General features: G+C 41.6%; 1 protein-coding gene across 6 annotated transcripts in view; it reads right to left on the bottom strand.

Moving 5' to 3' along the window:
* cnksr2a (connector enhancer of kinase suppressor of Ras 2a) overlaps window positions 1-16233 on the bottom strand; it is a 489894-nt gene that overhangs the window by 330773 nt on the left and 142888 nt on the right. For all 6 annotated transcript variants that reach the window (XM_069889984.1, XM_069889985.1, XM_069889987.1 and 3 more), the window contains one exon: window positions 972-1059. In XM_069889984.1, coding sequence (XP_069746085.1) covers window positions 972-1059 — 88 coding nt within the window. The remainder of the gene's footprint in view (window positions 1-971; window positions 1060-16233) is intronic.

The raw sequence follows: 16233 nt of genomic DNA, 5'->3' as shown, positions 1-16233 counted from the left end.
GACGTGGACATTTACCCCCTCCATAAATCTTCGTCCGCGAAGCCAAGCCAAAGAAGAAGAGAAGAAATGCTTCCAATGTTAAAAATAGCAATCTATGATTACCTCATATTTAGTTTCCACAATTACTCAATCTTTAAATTTACATTGTAAAAGTGATCTAAATCTTCAATTTTCATAACAATAAATTTCTATCCAAAGGTAATTTGCATTCAACCCTCACTCAATTGTCATTTTATGTCAACGGTTGAAATGGCAAAACATCAAGATACTATATCAAGCTTAGGGTTTTGGGAAAATGCAGTATTAAGTTTTCTTTGTTGAGGTTCCTGCACATCAGCAAAAATTCATAACAAACAATAGAAGTGAAACATAAGTGGACGGGGCAGAGGCAACCACTACCACAATGACTATTCAGCATTTATCTGCAGCAAAATTTAAAAATAAAGAAACATTAGGAAATCACCGTAGTTGTGCATATTCTCATCTGTTAAATGAAATAACCCCTCAGAACAAACTTTGGTATAAATGCGACAGTAATCACAACTTTAACTGAAAAAAAAAACATGCACTTTCTCTGATTGAAATATAATATGAAGGAAAGCATAATTTCACTCACAAAAACATTTTCAAACTGACTACTACGTGCAGCACGACAATACTTTTTTCATTAAAACATAAGAGAAGGGAAGACGGTTCCCCTTTCACTTATTTTAAAATCGTGGTTATTATTTAACGAGGCTTGCAGTATTCAATATATCAGCATAAATACCTCAGGTTGTTACACCTCCTTACTTATTGCTATAACTGTTCTTACATTATGCTGTAACATTAGTTTCCCAGAACCTAAACGTGAATGTGGCCAAAATTCAGCAGGAACCGATCATTTTAAATCAATCAGAAATGATCACCTACCCTGAACAATCCAACAAAAACAGCTACAGTATTTCTCAAAAGGAGAGCATTTCCCTTACTTGTTGTACAATAGTGGTCAGTTCCAGGCAGAGCTGAATGACATTGTTTCTGGTAACTGAATAGTCTGTCACAGCAGCAAATGGAGATCTGGTAAAAAAATAAAATAAAGTTATAAACATAATCAGTGTGATGCATAACAAAAAAATAAATGCAGATCAAACCAAGATGTTGCAGCGATCAGGCAACAGAAGAACCTCAATATATCAATGGTGAAAATAAAAGAGGTTGTTGGAGAAAATTTTAACAGAAGTCAGAATATGTGTTAACATTCTGAACCAATTATTCTCAAAGAGATGCAGTAATCTTTAAGCAGAAAGTTTAAATGGAATAATTTAAAAAAAGGTTTTCAGTTAAAATGTAATATGCAGATAATTAGTTTTTAGTGAAGAAGAAGCCAAATGGTAGATGATTACAAGACTTGGGGCAAATTAGACCATTCAGTCTGTCGAGTGTGCTCAGCCATTCAAATCATGGCTGAGATATAAAACAGTTTTCCAATTCTATTTAAAGCATAAAATGCAAAAACAGAATGCCTTGAATATGCATTCTCTATTTTTTGAATATTTTATTTATAACTTTTCAAACTCAAACTCAATTTACATATTCAAATATTTACAAATATAATTATAGCCATGTACATAATCAACCATTGACCTTAAGTCATTTCGCACCCCCACCCCCTTCCCTCCAAACCTCCACTCCTCACACTCACATTCATAACTTGCCTACAGGACATCTACAACATAGGTAAGGGAATCAGTATTGGAATCATCCCTGCTCCTTATTCGCTTCAAGTAACTTCTTAGCTCCAGGGATATTTCTATACATACTAATCCGTTTTGGGGCAGACACACATCAAGACACTATTGGACATCCACATTTGCCCACCACACCCAGACTAACAGAAACAAAGGAGAACATGGAAAAATAAATTAACCAATAAATAAGGTTTTAGCAGCTGGCACCTAGGCTGTCACTTTCCTTGGACGTTCTTGATTGTGGCATGATGGAACAACCTCCCTAGTCCCCCCCAAATGGAAGGGAAGATAGGTGGAGAAACGTAGGCCCACATTATATATGCACTCCAATATAATTTAAATATGGTCACCAAATTTTAAGAAATGTACTATGTTTTTTTTTCCTCAGATTATAGGTAATTTTCTCCAGGGGAGCACAGCTCCACTTTTCCATGTTCCAATGCATAATGTCTAGATGGGAGTCAGATTTCCAGGTAACCACTATGTACTTCCTGGCCACTGCCAATGTGATCATTATGAATTGTATTTGAAATTGGGATAGCTTCATCTTAAGTCTTATGTCCAGCATGTTCCCCAGAAGGAACAACTCTGGATCCTGTAGGAACTCTTTACCTATAATTCTTTTTAAGATGAGGGCTAGCTCTACCCGAAAGGGCCTCACTTTGGTACATGTCCAGATCACATGCACAAAGGTTCCCATAATTATGCCGCAACTAAAACATTGGTCTGAAATTTCTGACTTAGCCTTGTTAGACTTCTACGGCGTCAAATATAACTGGTGAAGGAAATTCTATTGTACCAGCTTATATCTTGCATTTACAATGCATTCTCATATTTAGAAGATTTCCATTTAGGTTACACTTCTCCTCAGCAACATCTTAAAGTGCAACATGTATCATGTTACTATGAAATATAGTTACTGTTATGATGTCATCAAATGAAGCAGATATTTTTCCACAATGCCATATTCTACTGCCAGTAGTAAACTGAATTGCAATTTGATTTTCAGATGTTGATTGATAAGCAATTCTGCCCAAGACTCAAAAAAATATATTAGATAACTGCTAGCTGCATCTTTTGGATCAGACAGTAGTTGAACAACACATCTGATTAGTAACCCATCTGCCAGTGATAAACTCATGATGCACTAAAATAATAGTCTTTAAGATATATTCACAAGATTGCAGCTAACATGTTAATAGAGGAAAAAGAGAGGAAAATCCCTGCAGTATGAAGGCAATGTTGTACTGAAATTTGCTATCTAGTTCCATAAATGCACAGAGTTCATTAAGATAGTGAAAAACAGGCCCCCTTGGGACTTTGATTGTATCATCCCAGATTTTTCCAAATTATTGGATGTACCGGCTATTTATGCCCAGACATATTCTTATTTCACCTTTTTTTTAAGTGGTAAAATGCATCTTTCAGTGAACTCAATGGAAAATATACAAATACTGCAAACCTACTAACATTGCTGACTCCTGCTGCTTCAGATCCCAACCCTGGTTCCATTGCACACCCAGCCCATAATCAGATGCTAAAGCCAGCCCCATTTTCGGCTCTCAGCTCTGGCCCTACACCCTGGTTGCACTCTGGACCCCTGGCTCACATTCGAGATGAATGAATGAACCAAGTTTCCATACAATCAAATGCCAACTTATTGAAGGTTCACTATATAGAGAAATAAATAAATAATTGGATTTTATTGCCAAAAACATTGTCAGTCTGCCAAAGACATGGAGTTCAATGTCTATCACTGTTCCATGGGCACCCAAATAATTCCTTGTCCTGGATTCTTCTGGAAAAAAAAATGGTGAGGCGAACAGTGATGTCACTGAACTGGGAATATCCTGACAGCAATGTCTGGCATCTTCACATGTGAAGTTATATAAAAGAAATCCAGATACTGCTGTCTGATCTCTTCTATATTTACAATCCTCATTTAAAGACTGGCATTAAAATGGTTGAAATGGCATATTTCTCTTTTTTTTCTTCCTTTAAGAGATTCTTGAAAGCCCATTACTCCATATAATTATCCATCCTAATTTCTATCCATGTGGCTGTTGTGCATTAATTTTATGTGTGCCAACACCCCTTTGAAGACCATTGGATTATTATGCCACATTAAAAATGTTGTGTTATATTTTAAATTTTGGAATCTTGGTAGATTACTTTCTAGACAGTCCTCAAGGAATAACCTGGTGCCAACCAAATGCACCAATTAGCCTACAAACCCTGTACATTTTTGAAGTGTAGAAGGAAACCAGAGCACCTGGAGAAAACCCACAGAAACAGAAAGAATGTACAAATTCCTTACAGAGAGCACTGGATTCGAACCCTGGTTGGTGGTGACGTAATAAAGTAGCACTAACCGCTACACTAAATGTGCCACCCTCTATTCCTCCAACCCCCTCCCTTTGAGCTGAATCTCAAATGAGTTGCTGAATAACTTTAATGAAAACTAACAGGAGTTTTTTTTTTAAATCTTTACACTGCTTTGCAGCCATCAAAATATAAGCAGTATCTGATAAGGGGACTTTCCCCTTTCAAGGAAAAACCATGTATAAAGACAATAAAACAAAAGGAGAGATACAATATTTTCATAAAGTACTGGCAGAAAAATTTAAATGCAAGTATGTATAAAATGTATTTAGATATTGCCATTAAAGCCCTGAGCTGTACAAAATATAATTACATGCAAAAAATCATGAATTTAAGAAATTATTAGAAAAAAAAATTCAGCAAATTCATTTAGTTAGAGAAAGATATGGAGTAGAGGACAAAGACATGGGTTGGAAAGCCATCGACTCTCCATGGATTTTCCTCCTGCATTCCTGCAGTCCTTGCAGCCACACAGAGTTCAGGCCAAAGCATCAGCAGCCCAAGCTCTAGATTCTAACCTCCAACATGATCAGGAACCCTTCAGCACCATCTCTTATCCCAGTTCCAATACCTGGTACCCTTTAGCCAGTTGAACCAGTCTCCAGCAGTCCACAGCCCGGTGTGAAACCCTCAATATTTGGTTTAAAAGCTTCCAAAGTACACAAAATGGCTTTTAAGATCAAAAGGCAATCAAACCCATCTTCACTTGGCTGATCATTAAGCAGTTGATACCCATTTAACCTGTCTGTCAACTGCATGCTGTAGGCTTCAAGGCCTCCCAGCGGCTAGCACTACACCTGATGTCTCTTATGTTCATGGAAATTAAACCAGGGACAGAGGATTTTCTCAAGTTGGTAGAAAACATATTACATTAGAAGAAAATTGTGTTGAAAATCTACATGATAACAGATTTCTACTTTTGAACATATGGGTAAATTCTGGTACTCAGCAATTATAGGTATTGGAACTGGGATAAGAGATGGTGCTGAAGGGTTCCTGATCATGTTGGAGGTTAGAATCTAGAGCTTGGGCTGCTGATGCTTTGGCCTGAACTCTGTGTGGCTGCAAGGACTGCAGGAATGCAGGAGGAAAATCCATGGAGAGTCGATGGCTTTCCAACCCATGTCTTTGTCCTCTACTCCATATCTTTCTCTAACTAAATGAATTTGCTGAATTTTTTTTTCTAATAATTTCTTAAATTCATGATTGCACATGTTTAAACTGCATGTGCAACTTTATTACATCACCAACAACCAGGGTTCAAATCCAGTGCTCTCTATAAGGTATTTGTACATTCTTTCCGTATCTGTGGGTTTTCTCCAGATGCTCTGGTTTCCTTCCACCCTTCAAAAATGTACAGGGTTGTAGGTTAATTGGTGCATTTGGTCGGCACCAGGTTATTCCTTGAGGACTGTCTAGAAAGTAATCTACCAAGATTCCAAAATTTCTCACACCAGAATAAATCGCATTGCAAATAATTCCCAAGTAAAATCCCACCAATCACAAAATTGGATTGAGCACTTCTGATCATGATCTACAGCAGTGAAAAGTACATTTCCCAGCATCAGATGTTCAATTGATGTTAATTGTCCTACTGGACAAGTTTAGTTTCTATCAACACAAACTGAAGCACAAAGTTCCACAACATCACGGAACAGTTTCTGGAGAACTTGGCGCAAGTATTCAAGCTTTCCTCAATATGTAAAGAAACACTGATCACGTCAGGAAACCTTTCAAAGTAACTCCAGCACTCGTCAAGACCCTTGACGCACATGCTAAAGTGGTCAGTTTGTGCTGAAAATGGGTGTTACATTTCGATGAATGATCACATTGAAGATAGCTCAAGAGTAGGACTAGGTGTGGAAGGCCTGAGGCATAGAAAGGCCTATTTGTGACATCCTCTGCCCCAGAGCAGGCTGACTACTGATGGACTCTTGCAGCAAAGTAAAGGAAAGGTTTTTGCCATGATACTGCTTCCATCATCAAGGCACATGCAGGCCACAAATCATTGCATGAAATCAAAACACTACTGACATTGGAAATCTGAAGCAAAAATGTAAATGAGGTTAAAACTTCAATAATCTTTGAGGTAAAAACTACAATAAACACTGTAGCAATTTTTATATAATTTTGTGTCCTTTTTGTGAAGGAGGTAATTTGACATCAGCATGACACACCAAAAAAAAGATGAAAATCAGTAATTCGTTGCAAACATAGAGATGAATCATGTTTCCAACACTTATCTGGTGCCTGTTTTCACATTTAAATAATGGCTTTGTTTCATGAAGCAATATTTCCAAACTAATTTCTCGAATTATTGAGACTATGCATGAGATCAGAGATGAATTCAAAGCTCTTGAAATGCATGCAATCAAAAGTTGGTTGCTTTTTTTTGTACTTCGATCAGGCAGAGCCACAGATAGCTTTTCAATCTCATGCGAACTGCATATGTAAAGACAAATATATTTGTAAAAAGCACCTCAAGCTATTTATGAATGAAACAAAAAACCAGCCAGGATTTTCATATCCAAAGACTTAGGAAGATCATGACTATGACTGAAGATATACAGTTGTAGATCATACTGCTATTTCAAACAAAAGTTATTCAACCCACTATTATCCTTGTGAAACATGCAGAAGGCATGCCCATAGTTTTATTCAGTTATTTTATTTATGCTGTGCCAGTGACTCAGATTTGAATCCAGCGCGTCTGGAAGGAGATGGAACATTTTTCCCTTGTCCGTGCAGGTTTTCTTTGGTACTCTAGTTTTCTCCTCCTCCATAAACATATGGGGTTAGCAGGTTAATTGGTCACATGGGTGTACTTGGGCAATGGGGACTCGTGGGCCAGAAAGGCATTATTGTGCTATATCTTGAAGAAAACGAAGAAATTACACACTAGCCAAAATCACTCGTGACAATTGTAGTCCTCAGAAATCAATCAATTTACTATCAATCTATCACTTCTACTTTGTCCACCAAAATCAATATTACAACATTGAGCAATGGTCGCCTCACTACTCTCACTGGCAACCTACACACAATTGTTTTTCTCAAAGATTATTAATCTTGGAAAGCTTAATGAAAGATTAGTAATGGAGCCGCTGCCAGATCTGCTGTCCAATCAGCTTTGCCAATGGTGCAGACCTGAAGAGAGCCAGGAGCAGAGACACAGCACTCTCATGGGGTCCAACCACTCAGTCTGACTGCCATCAGCTCTGTACTGGCTTTAACAGCCTGTAAATTGAGTCCACGGTAGTTTTATTTAAAAATACTGCAAGATGGTAGCGCCTATGATTGGCAGCAGCTACAAGGGGTTGTAGACTCCAGACAGCAGAGGACTGGCGCAGGGCACCAGAAAACGAGGAGACCTCTCTCCCCTGCTTGAGAAGGAGAAGCAGAGGAAACTAAATATTGTCAGTGACCATGGCGGCAGACCAGTAAGGGGCTCTGAGGATGAAGAACACACAGACAGCAGGCTGTTGGTGACTCGAGGCAGGCTGTGGGCTGCTGGTTACAGCAGTCAAAGGTTTCACACCGGGCTGTGGACTGCTGGAGACTGGTTCAACTGGCTAAAGGGTACCAGGTATTGGAACTGGGATAAGAGATGGTGCTGAAGGGTTCCTGATCATGTTGGAGGTTAGAATCTAGAGCTTGGGCTGCTGATGCTTTGGCCTGAACTCTGAGTGGCTGCAAGGACTGCAGGAATGCTGGAGGCAATTCCATGGAGACTCGATGACTCTAAGGGGACTCTCTTTTGCTTGTCTTTTTCTGACTGTAAGAGGCGCTTCAGACAATTTCTGCCAATGGTGAATCTATCTACCTTAGGAGATACAAAAACAAATTTTGTGTAATATTGCACTGTTTTTATTACATGACAATAAATTGAATCTTGAATCTTAATTTATTCACAAATGTTAAATGATATTGAAAGCCAAGAAATATATAATGATAACAGTCAATGAAAAATTATATAACTGCATTGTTTTGGGTAATAGTACATTCATAATTTGTTTATTGTCATCAAATATCAGGAACAGTGACTTCCAGTCCAATTCTGACACCTTTCAATTAACCAGTGCCACTCTGCAGAACCTGTTCTTGCCTTTATGATGAATCTGCCCCACACTCAGTCCTGGAACACCTGGGCACCTATGTCAAACAACGCTTTATCGACTATATCTCTACTTTCAACACAACAGTACCAAAAAAGCTAATCCACAAGCTATAGGACCTTGGTCTCAGCACCCCAGTTTGTTGCCAGAGGAACAACCTCTCCAGAATAAAACCAGAGTTGAGGGGTGGAGCTCATTCCCCACCCTAAATAAACAGTGTTGAGGTGAAGATAGTAGACAGAGTAGACAGCCTTAAGTTCTTACGGGAAGCATCTCCAGAGACTTGCCATGTTCTACCATGATGATGTAATGAGTAAGAAAGTAAACCAGTGCCTCCTACTTCTGAGGAAGTCTGAAGAAATATGACATGTCAACTGCATCCCTGTGGTGCACACAATAATCACGTCGACATGATGGAGTGATTAAACGGCTTTAATTACCAAAAACCTGAGCATTACTGATACACTACTTGCCCAGGTTCCAGGTAGAGGAGCAAGAGGAGCTTTCCAAGATTAATAAACCTTTGAGAAAAACAATTGTGTGTAGGTTGCCAGTCTGGGCACACCAGCCTTTATTGGGATATCCGGGGAGGAGCCAAGGGAGGGGTGAGGGAAGGTCAAGTAGGTTCAGACTGGTCAATCCAAACATTTATACAAATGTTTTTCACCACATTCACACTTTCTTTGGAATAAAACCCAGCAGGGTGATGTGGTGCCACGGAGCACATACTGTACTTTATTACAAATATACATGGTTCATAGTGTTCATCAAAGGTTCAGCTTGTCTGGTGGTCTTGTGATCCTCTGTGACTTCCGAGGCGCTGAGCGAGGCCCTTGTTGTTCCTGCACCAAGCTCGCAGCTATGTGTACCTCTGTGGGTGAAATTTCGGTTACAAAGCCATTCACTGCCTGTTGGGGTGGGCTCCTTGCTGGTGAGATCTCTGTGGGATTGACTGCTGCAGATGCTTGGCTTATGACTGGTGCTGATGGGGGGAGGTGTTATGGATGACCAAATTATCTGCGGGGGGGGGGGGAAAACGAGAGTACATCAAAACCCTGGGACGTGGATGGGCACTGTGTCGATTGACCAACTGGTTCTTCCGGTGTCTCCTGATCAGTGTTAGTGTACCCTGCCTGGGCCAGGTCTCGGATTGACACCATGTCCTCCCTCCCATCCTGGTACCGCACAAATACGTATTGTGGGTTTGCGTGTACCAGATGCACTTTTTCCACCAGGGGATTTGTCTTGTGAGGTCAAATATGTCTGTGAAGAAGTATCGGCCGCAGTATCATCAGCTAGACTGGTATAGTGGTTCCGAATGTTGACCTCCTGGGAAAATAAATGAGTTTCTCATGGGGGGTGTCATTAGTAGCCGTGCACAGCAGGGACCTGGTACCGTGCAGCACATCCAGTAGTACCTCTTGCCACTAAGAGATGGTCATCCCTTTTGACATGAGGACCAACAGGATTGCTCTCCAGATTGTACCATTCTCTCTCTCCACTTGCTCTTTCCCACAAGGGTTGTAGCTAGTAGTTCTGCTCGTGGCTATCCCGCCACCTGTAGATACTGTTGCAGCTCCTGCCACCTGGAGGAGGAACCCCTGTCATTTTGTATGTAGTTGGAGTATCCAAACATAGTGAATATGGTCCAGAGTGCTTTGATGACTGCGGCTGCGGAAATATCCGGACAAGGCATAACAAACAGGAACCGGGTGTACTCATCCACTACATTCAGGAAGTACAAATTCCTGTTATTGGATGGGAGGGGACCCTTGAAGTCCATACTAAGATGTTCCAAGGGTCGGGTTGTCTTAATCAGTTGGGCTCTAACTTGTCTGTAAAAATGAAGCTTGCATTCGGCACAGACCGAGTAGTTACGGGACAGTTCCCGAATCTCCTCAACTGAGTAGGGTAAATTTCTAGCCTCACGAAGTGATACAGCCTTGTGACCCTGGGGTGGCAGGGCTTGTCATACAGGAGCTTCAGACAATCCGCTTGAGCGTTGGCACACATTCCCCGGGACAGAGCATCGGGTGGCTCATTAAGCTTCCCGGACATGGAAAGTTCGATTCTCCACCGCATGATCTTATCATTTTATATTTTACCCTGCTGTTTATTGTTACATAAACATGACAGTCCTCTGGATCGTCAGCAGGGTAAATGGTCTACCAGCCAAATAAAGCCTCCAGTGGCGCACAGCTTCCACGATAGCCTGGGCCTCTTTCTCAATTGCCGAGTAGTTGAGTTCCAGGCCTTGGAGTGTTCAGAGGCTTCACTTTTCATTTGGAACAGGATGGATTCATCAATAGCCTGCATCGCCACCTTGGCAATCTCATCATTGATGCCCTCAAAGGCTTTATGAGCCTCCACTGATGGGAGAAAATCTGTTGACTTCACTAATGGCCGGGCCTTGTCCGCGCAATTGGGGACCCATTGGCATAATAGGAAAAGAACCCGAGGCACCTTTTCAGGGCTTTCAGTTTCCTAAGGGGGTGCATTCTCTCAGGGTCCAGGGACATGATCCCTCCCTCCACCATGTGCCCTAGCATCGCCAGCCATAAAGAATAGAACATGCACTTCTTCTGATTATATGTCAGGTTTAGGCTTTTTGCCATGGCGAGGAATTCCCTTAGATTCATATCGTGTTCCTCCATGTCATGGCCGCATATGGTGACATTATCCAAATACATGAACGTTGCCTTTAGTTTGTGATTGTCCACCATGCAGTCCATCTCCCTTTCGAACACTGATACCCCATTTGTCAGACCGAATGGGACCCTGAAGAACTGATACAGTCAGCTATCTGATTCAAAAGCCGTGTAGGGGCTGTTCTCTGGGCAGGTTTGGATCTGATGGCATGCCGACTTAAGGTCTATGGTGGAAAAGACCCTATATTGGGCTATCTTGTTCACCGGCGATTCAGGATAGGGGGTAGGCATCCAGCAATGTAAATCTATTCATAGACTGCCTGTAGTCTATTACCATCTTCTCCCCCCCCACCCCTTTTAACCCAGCACCTGAGCCCGTCAGGGGTTGTTGCCGGGCTCGATGATGCCTTTGGCCAACAGCTTCTGGACCAGTTTAAATGAACAGTCTGTCCTCTGGGCTATATCTCCTCAGTCTGCAATTCTCTGATAAGTGCTGAAATAGCAGGGGCTGAGGGACGCGAAGGGTGGACAGCCCACACATACTTTCAGCTTACTCTCATTGGCTAGGCCAAGTTCCTCGTTCTGCACCGAGATCGGAGGGTGTGGGCCATCAAACTGCATTGCTACACTTTCCAGCTGACACTGGAAGTCTAATCTCAGGATAACCAGTGCAGACTTTGGACATGACCATGATTTTAAAATCCATGTACTTCCTGCCCGCACCCTTAAGTCTACCTGACAGTACCCACATGTCTCTGCAGACTGGGCTTTAGATGTCAGGGAAATTCGGCACTTTTCCGGAGACACCTTCAGTCCGGGTGGATAAAACTTTCTGTGCTCCCTTTGTTATACAAACAACCTATGACATGATCATTTACCTCAATGTTCTTCATCGGTCACACCAGGTGGTGAGGCCAGTTCTGATCCAGCATCACGGAGGCCAAGTTTAGGTCTGATTCAGGGTCACCATTGTACCATTCCTGTTGGTAATATGTCAGACTGACATGGACAGAAGATGGCCACTCCCAGTACTCACACATGGATGGGACCAGAGGTGAAGACAGCGATAGCTGATCCAAAGCCGGAAGTGATGTTAGCGATCGTCGTCTTGAAGACAGCCCCCCCCCCCACCCAAGATGGCGACCTGTCCCTTGGATTGCACACGGCACGGCTGGTAGTGGGCTGTCCCTGGCACACCTTCACATAGTACCCTTTCTTTTTGAAATTTGAGCACACTGTGTTCCTGGCCAGACAGGACTTCTGGGGGTGCCTGGCCAGCCCACAGAACCAGCACTTCCCGGCCTCAGCTGCCACTGCCGTCGGTGCCATATCCCAACATGGAGGTGCTTCGTTCCCCATGAGAACGCCATACCATCAGCGGTGTAAGACTCACAGCTCTGCACCACAGTCTCCATCGCCTCCCCCAAATCCAGTACAGTTACCTTTTTTCAGAAGTCTTTGATAGCATGTTTGTCAGCAGTCTATCCTGCATCAGCTCATCGTCATACTCAAAGGCACTCACCGCTGTATACCCGCAGACTCTAACCAGCTCTCTCCTCGCCTGCACAAAATGTGCAAAGGGCTCCCCAGGGGTTTGACGCGTATATTGGGTTCATCAGGGTCCCGTACTGTTTCTGCAGCAGGGCCATCACCTTATCGTATGTTTGGCAGTCTCTATTTGAAACGCTTGATCACCCATGGATGCAAACAGAAGATCATATTTATCTTCAGCATTCCTCAGGCTGTGGCAGTGCATGAACGTCTGCATCCCGTGCAACCGCCTCTTGAAGGTAACGACTATGTTGGTCTCCATGGGTTTAATTGTGAGCGTGGTCGCTGGCAAACCTCTCCCATTACTTGCTGCAGAGTTGATGCAGACCCCAGGGATGTTGGTTTGATTCCACCGTCTGTGGGCTAGGTGATCGCTGCTGCTTTGTCCTGTATACTGAGCTTCCATAGCTTTTGTTTTGGTAATTAAATTGTGGTACACACAATAATCATGTCGACATGATGGAGTGATTAAACAGCTTTAATTACCAAAAACATGAGCATGACTGATATACTACTTGGCCAGGTTCCAGGTAGAGGAGCAAGAGGGGGAAAGTCCGGGCACACCAGCCTTTATTGGGATATCTGGGGAGGAGTCAATGGAGGGGTTAGGGAAGGTCAGGTAGGTTTGGACTATGAAATGCCTTTCACCACATTCCCTTAACTTCTACAGGTGTATAATTCAAAGCATTCTATCAGGGTGCATCTGTCCAAGACTGCAAGAATCTGCAAAAGGTGGTGAATGTGGCTCAGTCCATCATGCACACCATCCTTTCCTCCATCAACTCCATCTATAAACCCTCACTGCCTTGGAAAAGCAGCCAACACATTAAGAGACTCATTCCACCTCATACCTAAATTATGATGCCTTTGCCCCATACCAACTGACCCCTCCCTGTAATTCTGCACTTTTGTTCAGCATCTTGGTGTGTTTTTAAGTATGAGATATCCATTTGTCTGCTCACAAAACAACTTCTACCCCTTCATTTTAAATCCACGTGAAAATAAATTTGAACTTGAACATTGGGTGCAGAAATTCTAAGTGGGACTTGTGAAGTATTTTGTTTTGGTGTCTGGGCAAACATTCTGAAAAACTCATGTAGCTCAACCATATCCTATGCTTTGAAAACACTGGTTACTTGGATAGTTTATAAGTGTCGGATGAATAAACAATTTAACTTGTATGTGTTTATTGTTGGTTCATAGCTTCGGCTAACATCTATTGTTATGTTGGAAAGTTATTAAGGATAGTTGTGAAGCCTGAGATCATTGATGTGTAAGTCAGCTAATGAAAGCTAAAGAAAGTAGAGTTTTTCTATACTGGGATGGAGTTTTTCCAGTACTTCACTTGTGCCTGAGCCCATGCTGCTTTTCTCTAACTTTGCCAGCACATTCATCTTTATTTTTCTTCTCCCACATCCTTATTCAATTTTCCCTTGTGTAAAGTTCTGATGAAGGCCTTTAACATGAAATATTAACTTCTTTCCCCATCGGCTAACTGTAACAGAATTTCCAGTATTTCTGCTTTGCTTCCTTGGTGTTATCTACCTCAATTACTCTGTGTGGTGTTGAGTTTCATCTACTGAGGTTTCTCTTAAATTCTCCACTGGATTTAATCTTGCAGGAGGAGCAAAGTGAAAGCATCAGGATCACTCATGTGGCAGTGATCCATTGAGAAGGTCATAGGGGTTTGGCTGGGTAGTGTTTGGGAAGGAAAGGAATGCATTGTTGTGTCTAGAGATTAATAAAGAGAGTCAACTTCATGGTGTGCTAGAAGAAATGAATGAGTGCATTCTTTGTTGGAAGCTGTAATATATTAGTGCTGTTAGAGTCTTTTATTTAACAAGTTACAGTTATGGATACTCACAAAAATGTACTGATAATTATTCTTTTTCCAGAGCCAGATGGCTGAAAATCACTTATGAGATTGGAACTATTTCTGGGTAGAATCTCCGAGTATGCAGACATAGAAGAAAGGAGCAGGCCCTTCGGCTCATGTGCCCTTATTGAACATCATGCCAAATATGAAAATTCTACTGCTTGCACGATACATATCCCTCCATTTCTTGAATATTGATGAGTATACCAATTTTAATCAGACGTGTGTGAAAACTGTAGCTTCATCAATTGTAAGAGGGCAGCAACCATTTAGGTGAGATTAAAGTGAATTTCTAGCAAATTAACATGTTTTGATTCTCGTCTGCTGTGGGCACTTCACAAATGCAGGAATAACATTCAATACCACCTCCCCCCCTCCCCCCATCCCCGCATCCCCGCATCCGGGAACCACCTGGACTTCTAGGTAAGTCAGGATATTTGCCCCTTGGCAGGAGAATGATGAATCCAATGAAACCTTATTTTCTTTTTCCGTGTTCTTTGTTTTTCTTGTTTTCCCTTTTCTTACTCGAAATCAACATCAGATGATAAGATTGTCTTTTATGTAATTGATGAATTTCATGTTTATTTGAAAATAAAATAAAACAATCCAAAAAAAAATTCAATACCAGAAGTATTTTGTGACCCCAATAATCAGTGAGCTGCATGAATGATAATAAGTATAAAAAAAGAAGATTCAGAAGAAAGAATTAAAGAAGAATTTAAGTTGGTGGTTTACAGGGAGCAGAAGAGGCATTTGAGATGAGAATATATTTCAAGTGCATGACAACTGCATTAAGGAAAGCGTTAAGGAGAGTGTCAAAGTGGAAAAGAACATCTGCGATACTAAGAGTTACCTTTAGATTAAACCTATTTTTTAAGCTCCAGATAGCTTAAAAGCTAAGACATTGTACATGTTCACTCAAGCACGTTCCCACAGAGGCTTTTCATCATTGAACTCGCATGGCTATGGAGAATGGAGAGTGCAAGAGAAACACACTTATGCGTGGATGAGGGGTTAGTGTGGGTTTAGATCATTGAAGTTGAGAGCTGAGAGGGGCTAAAGAGAAGATTGATGGGAGAGGGAAAAATTATGGGGATAAAGGGGCATTTTGAGGGAGAACCATAGGGAGAATATGTTAGAGGAGAGAGAACAGGGGATTAGTTTTGAAGGAGGAAGTTGGAAGGGGAAGCAGTTGATTCAAGGGAAGGAGAGATTCGGTGGTGAATCAAGGAGACATTAGAGCATTCATTGAGAAGAAAACCTTAAAAAAAGGATGCATTGTACTTCCTGACAGTAGACCAGATGAAACTAGGCCATTTTTAAGTAAGGCCAAAATGAACCTCAACCTCCCCCAACCACCCCACTAAGACCTACTTCATTGCTAGTGCTCACCACTGTTCACAGGTCTCATCTGCACTTCATAATTTTGGGCAGGTGACATGAAAATAAACATTGGGCTCTGTGCACATCATATTCATGGAGGCAAAAACACAACCCAAAAATTCTGTCACAGAAAACACTGAAGTCCAGCAATAGCCTTGAATGGTGCAGAGTCACCTGATGCACTGGATAATTGGCAGATAAAAGATTCTTCCATGGCTTACCATTGATATCAGACTCAAAACAGTCAACCACAAGATGAATGCTTTGTGGGAGGGGTCAGTCATTGCTTTGTGGCAACACCTAACTTTGATCTGTGGCTCTCCATTAACTTAAAGTGGAAAACGAAAACAAATTCTGGACTAATGTGGACTCATAAATAATAGGAAGACCAAAGATATCTGATTGTTTACATGTGGGTGGAGGCACATGTGTATGCATATGCTCGTATGTGTGTACCTTACTGTGACATAAAAATAAAACTGTATTTCTAGAAATTTCAAATCATCAAATTCAACAGTGGCACATTTTATGAAGACACATTTGCAAAT

This window comes from Narcine bancroftii, chromosome 7 (genome assembly GCF_036971445.1).
Source record: "Narcine bancroftii isolate sNarBan1 chromosome 7, sNarBan1.hap1, whole genome shotgun sequence".
In the NCBI taxonomy this organism is placed as follows: Eukaryota; Metazoa; Chordata; class Chondrichthyes; order Torpediniformes; family Narcinidae; genus Narcine; species Narcine bancroftii.
This window is presented reverse-complemented; position numbering and strand designations above follow the sequence as displayed.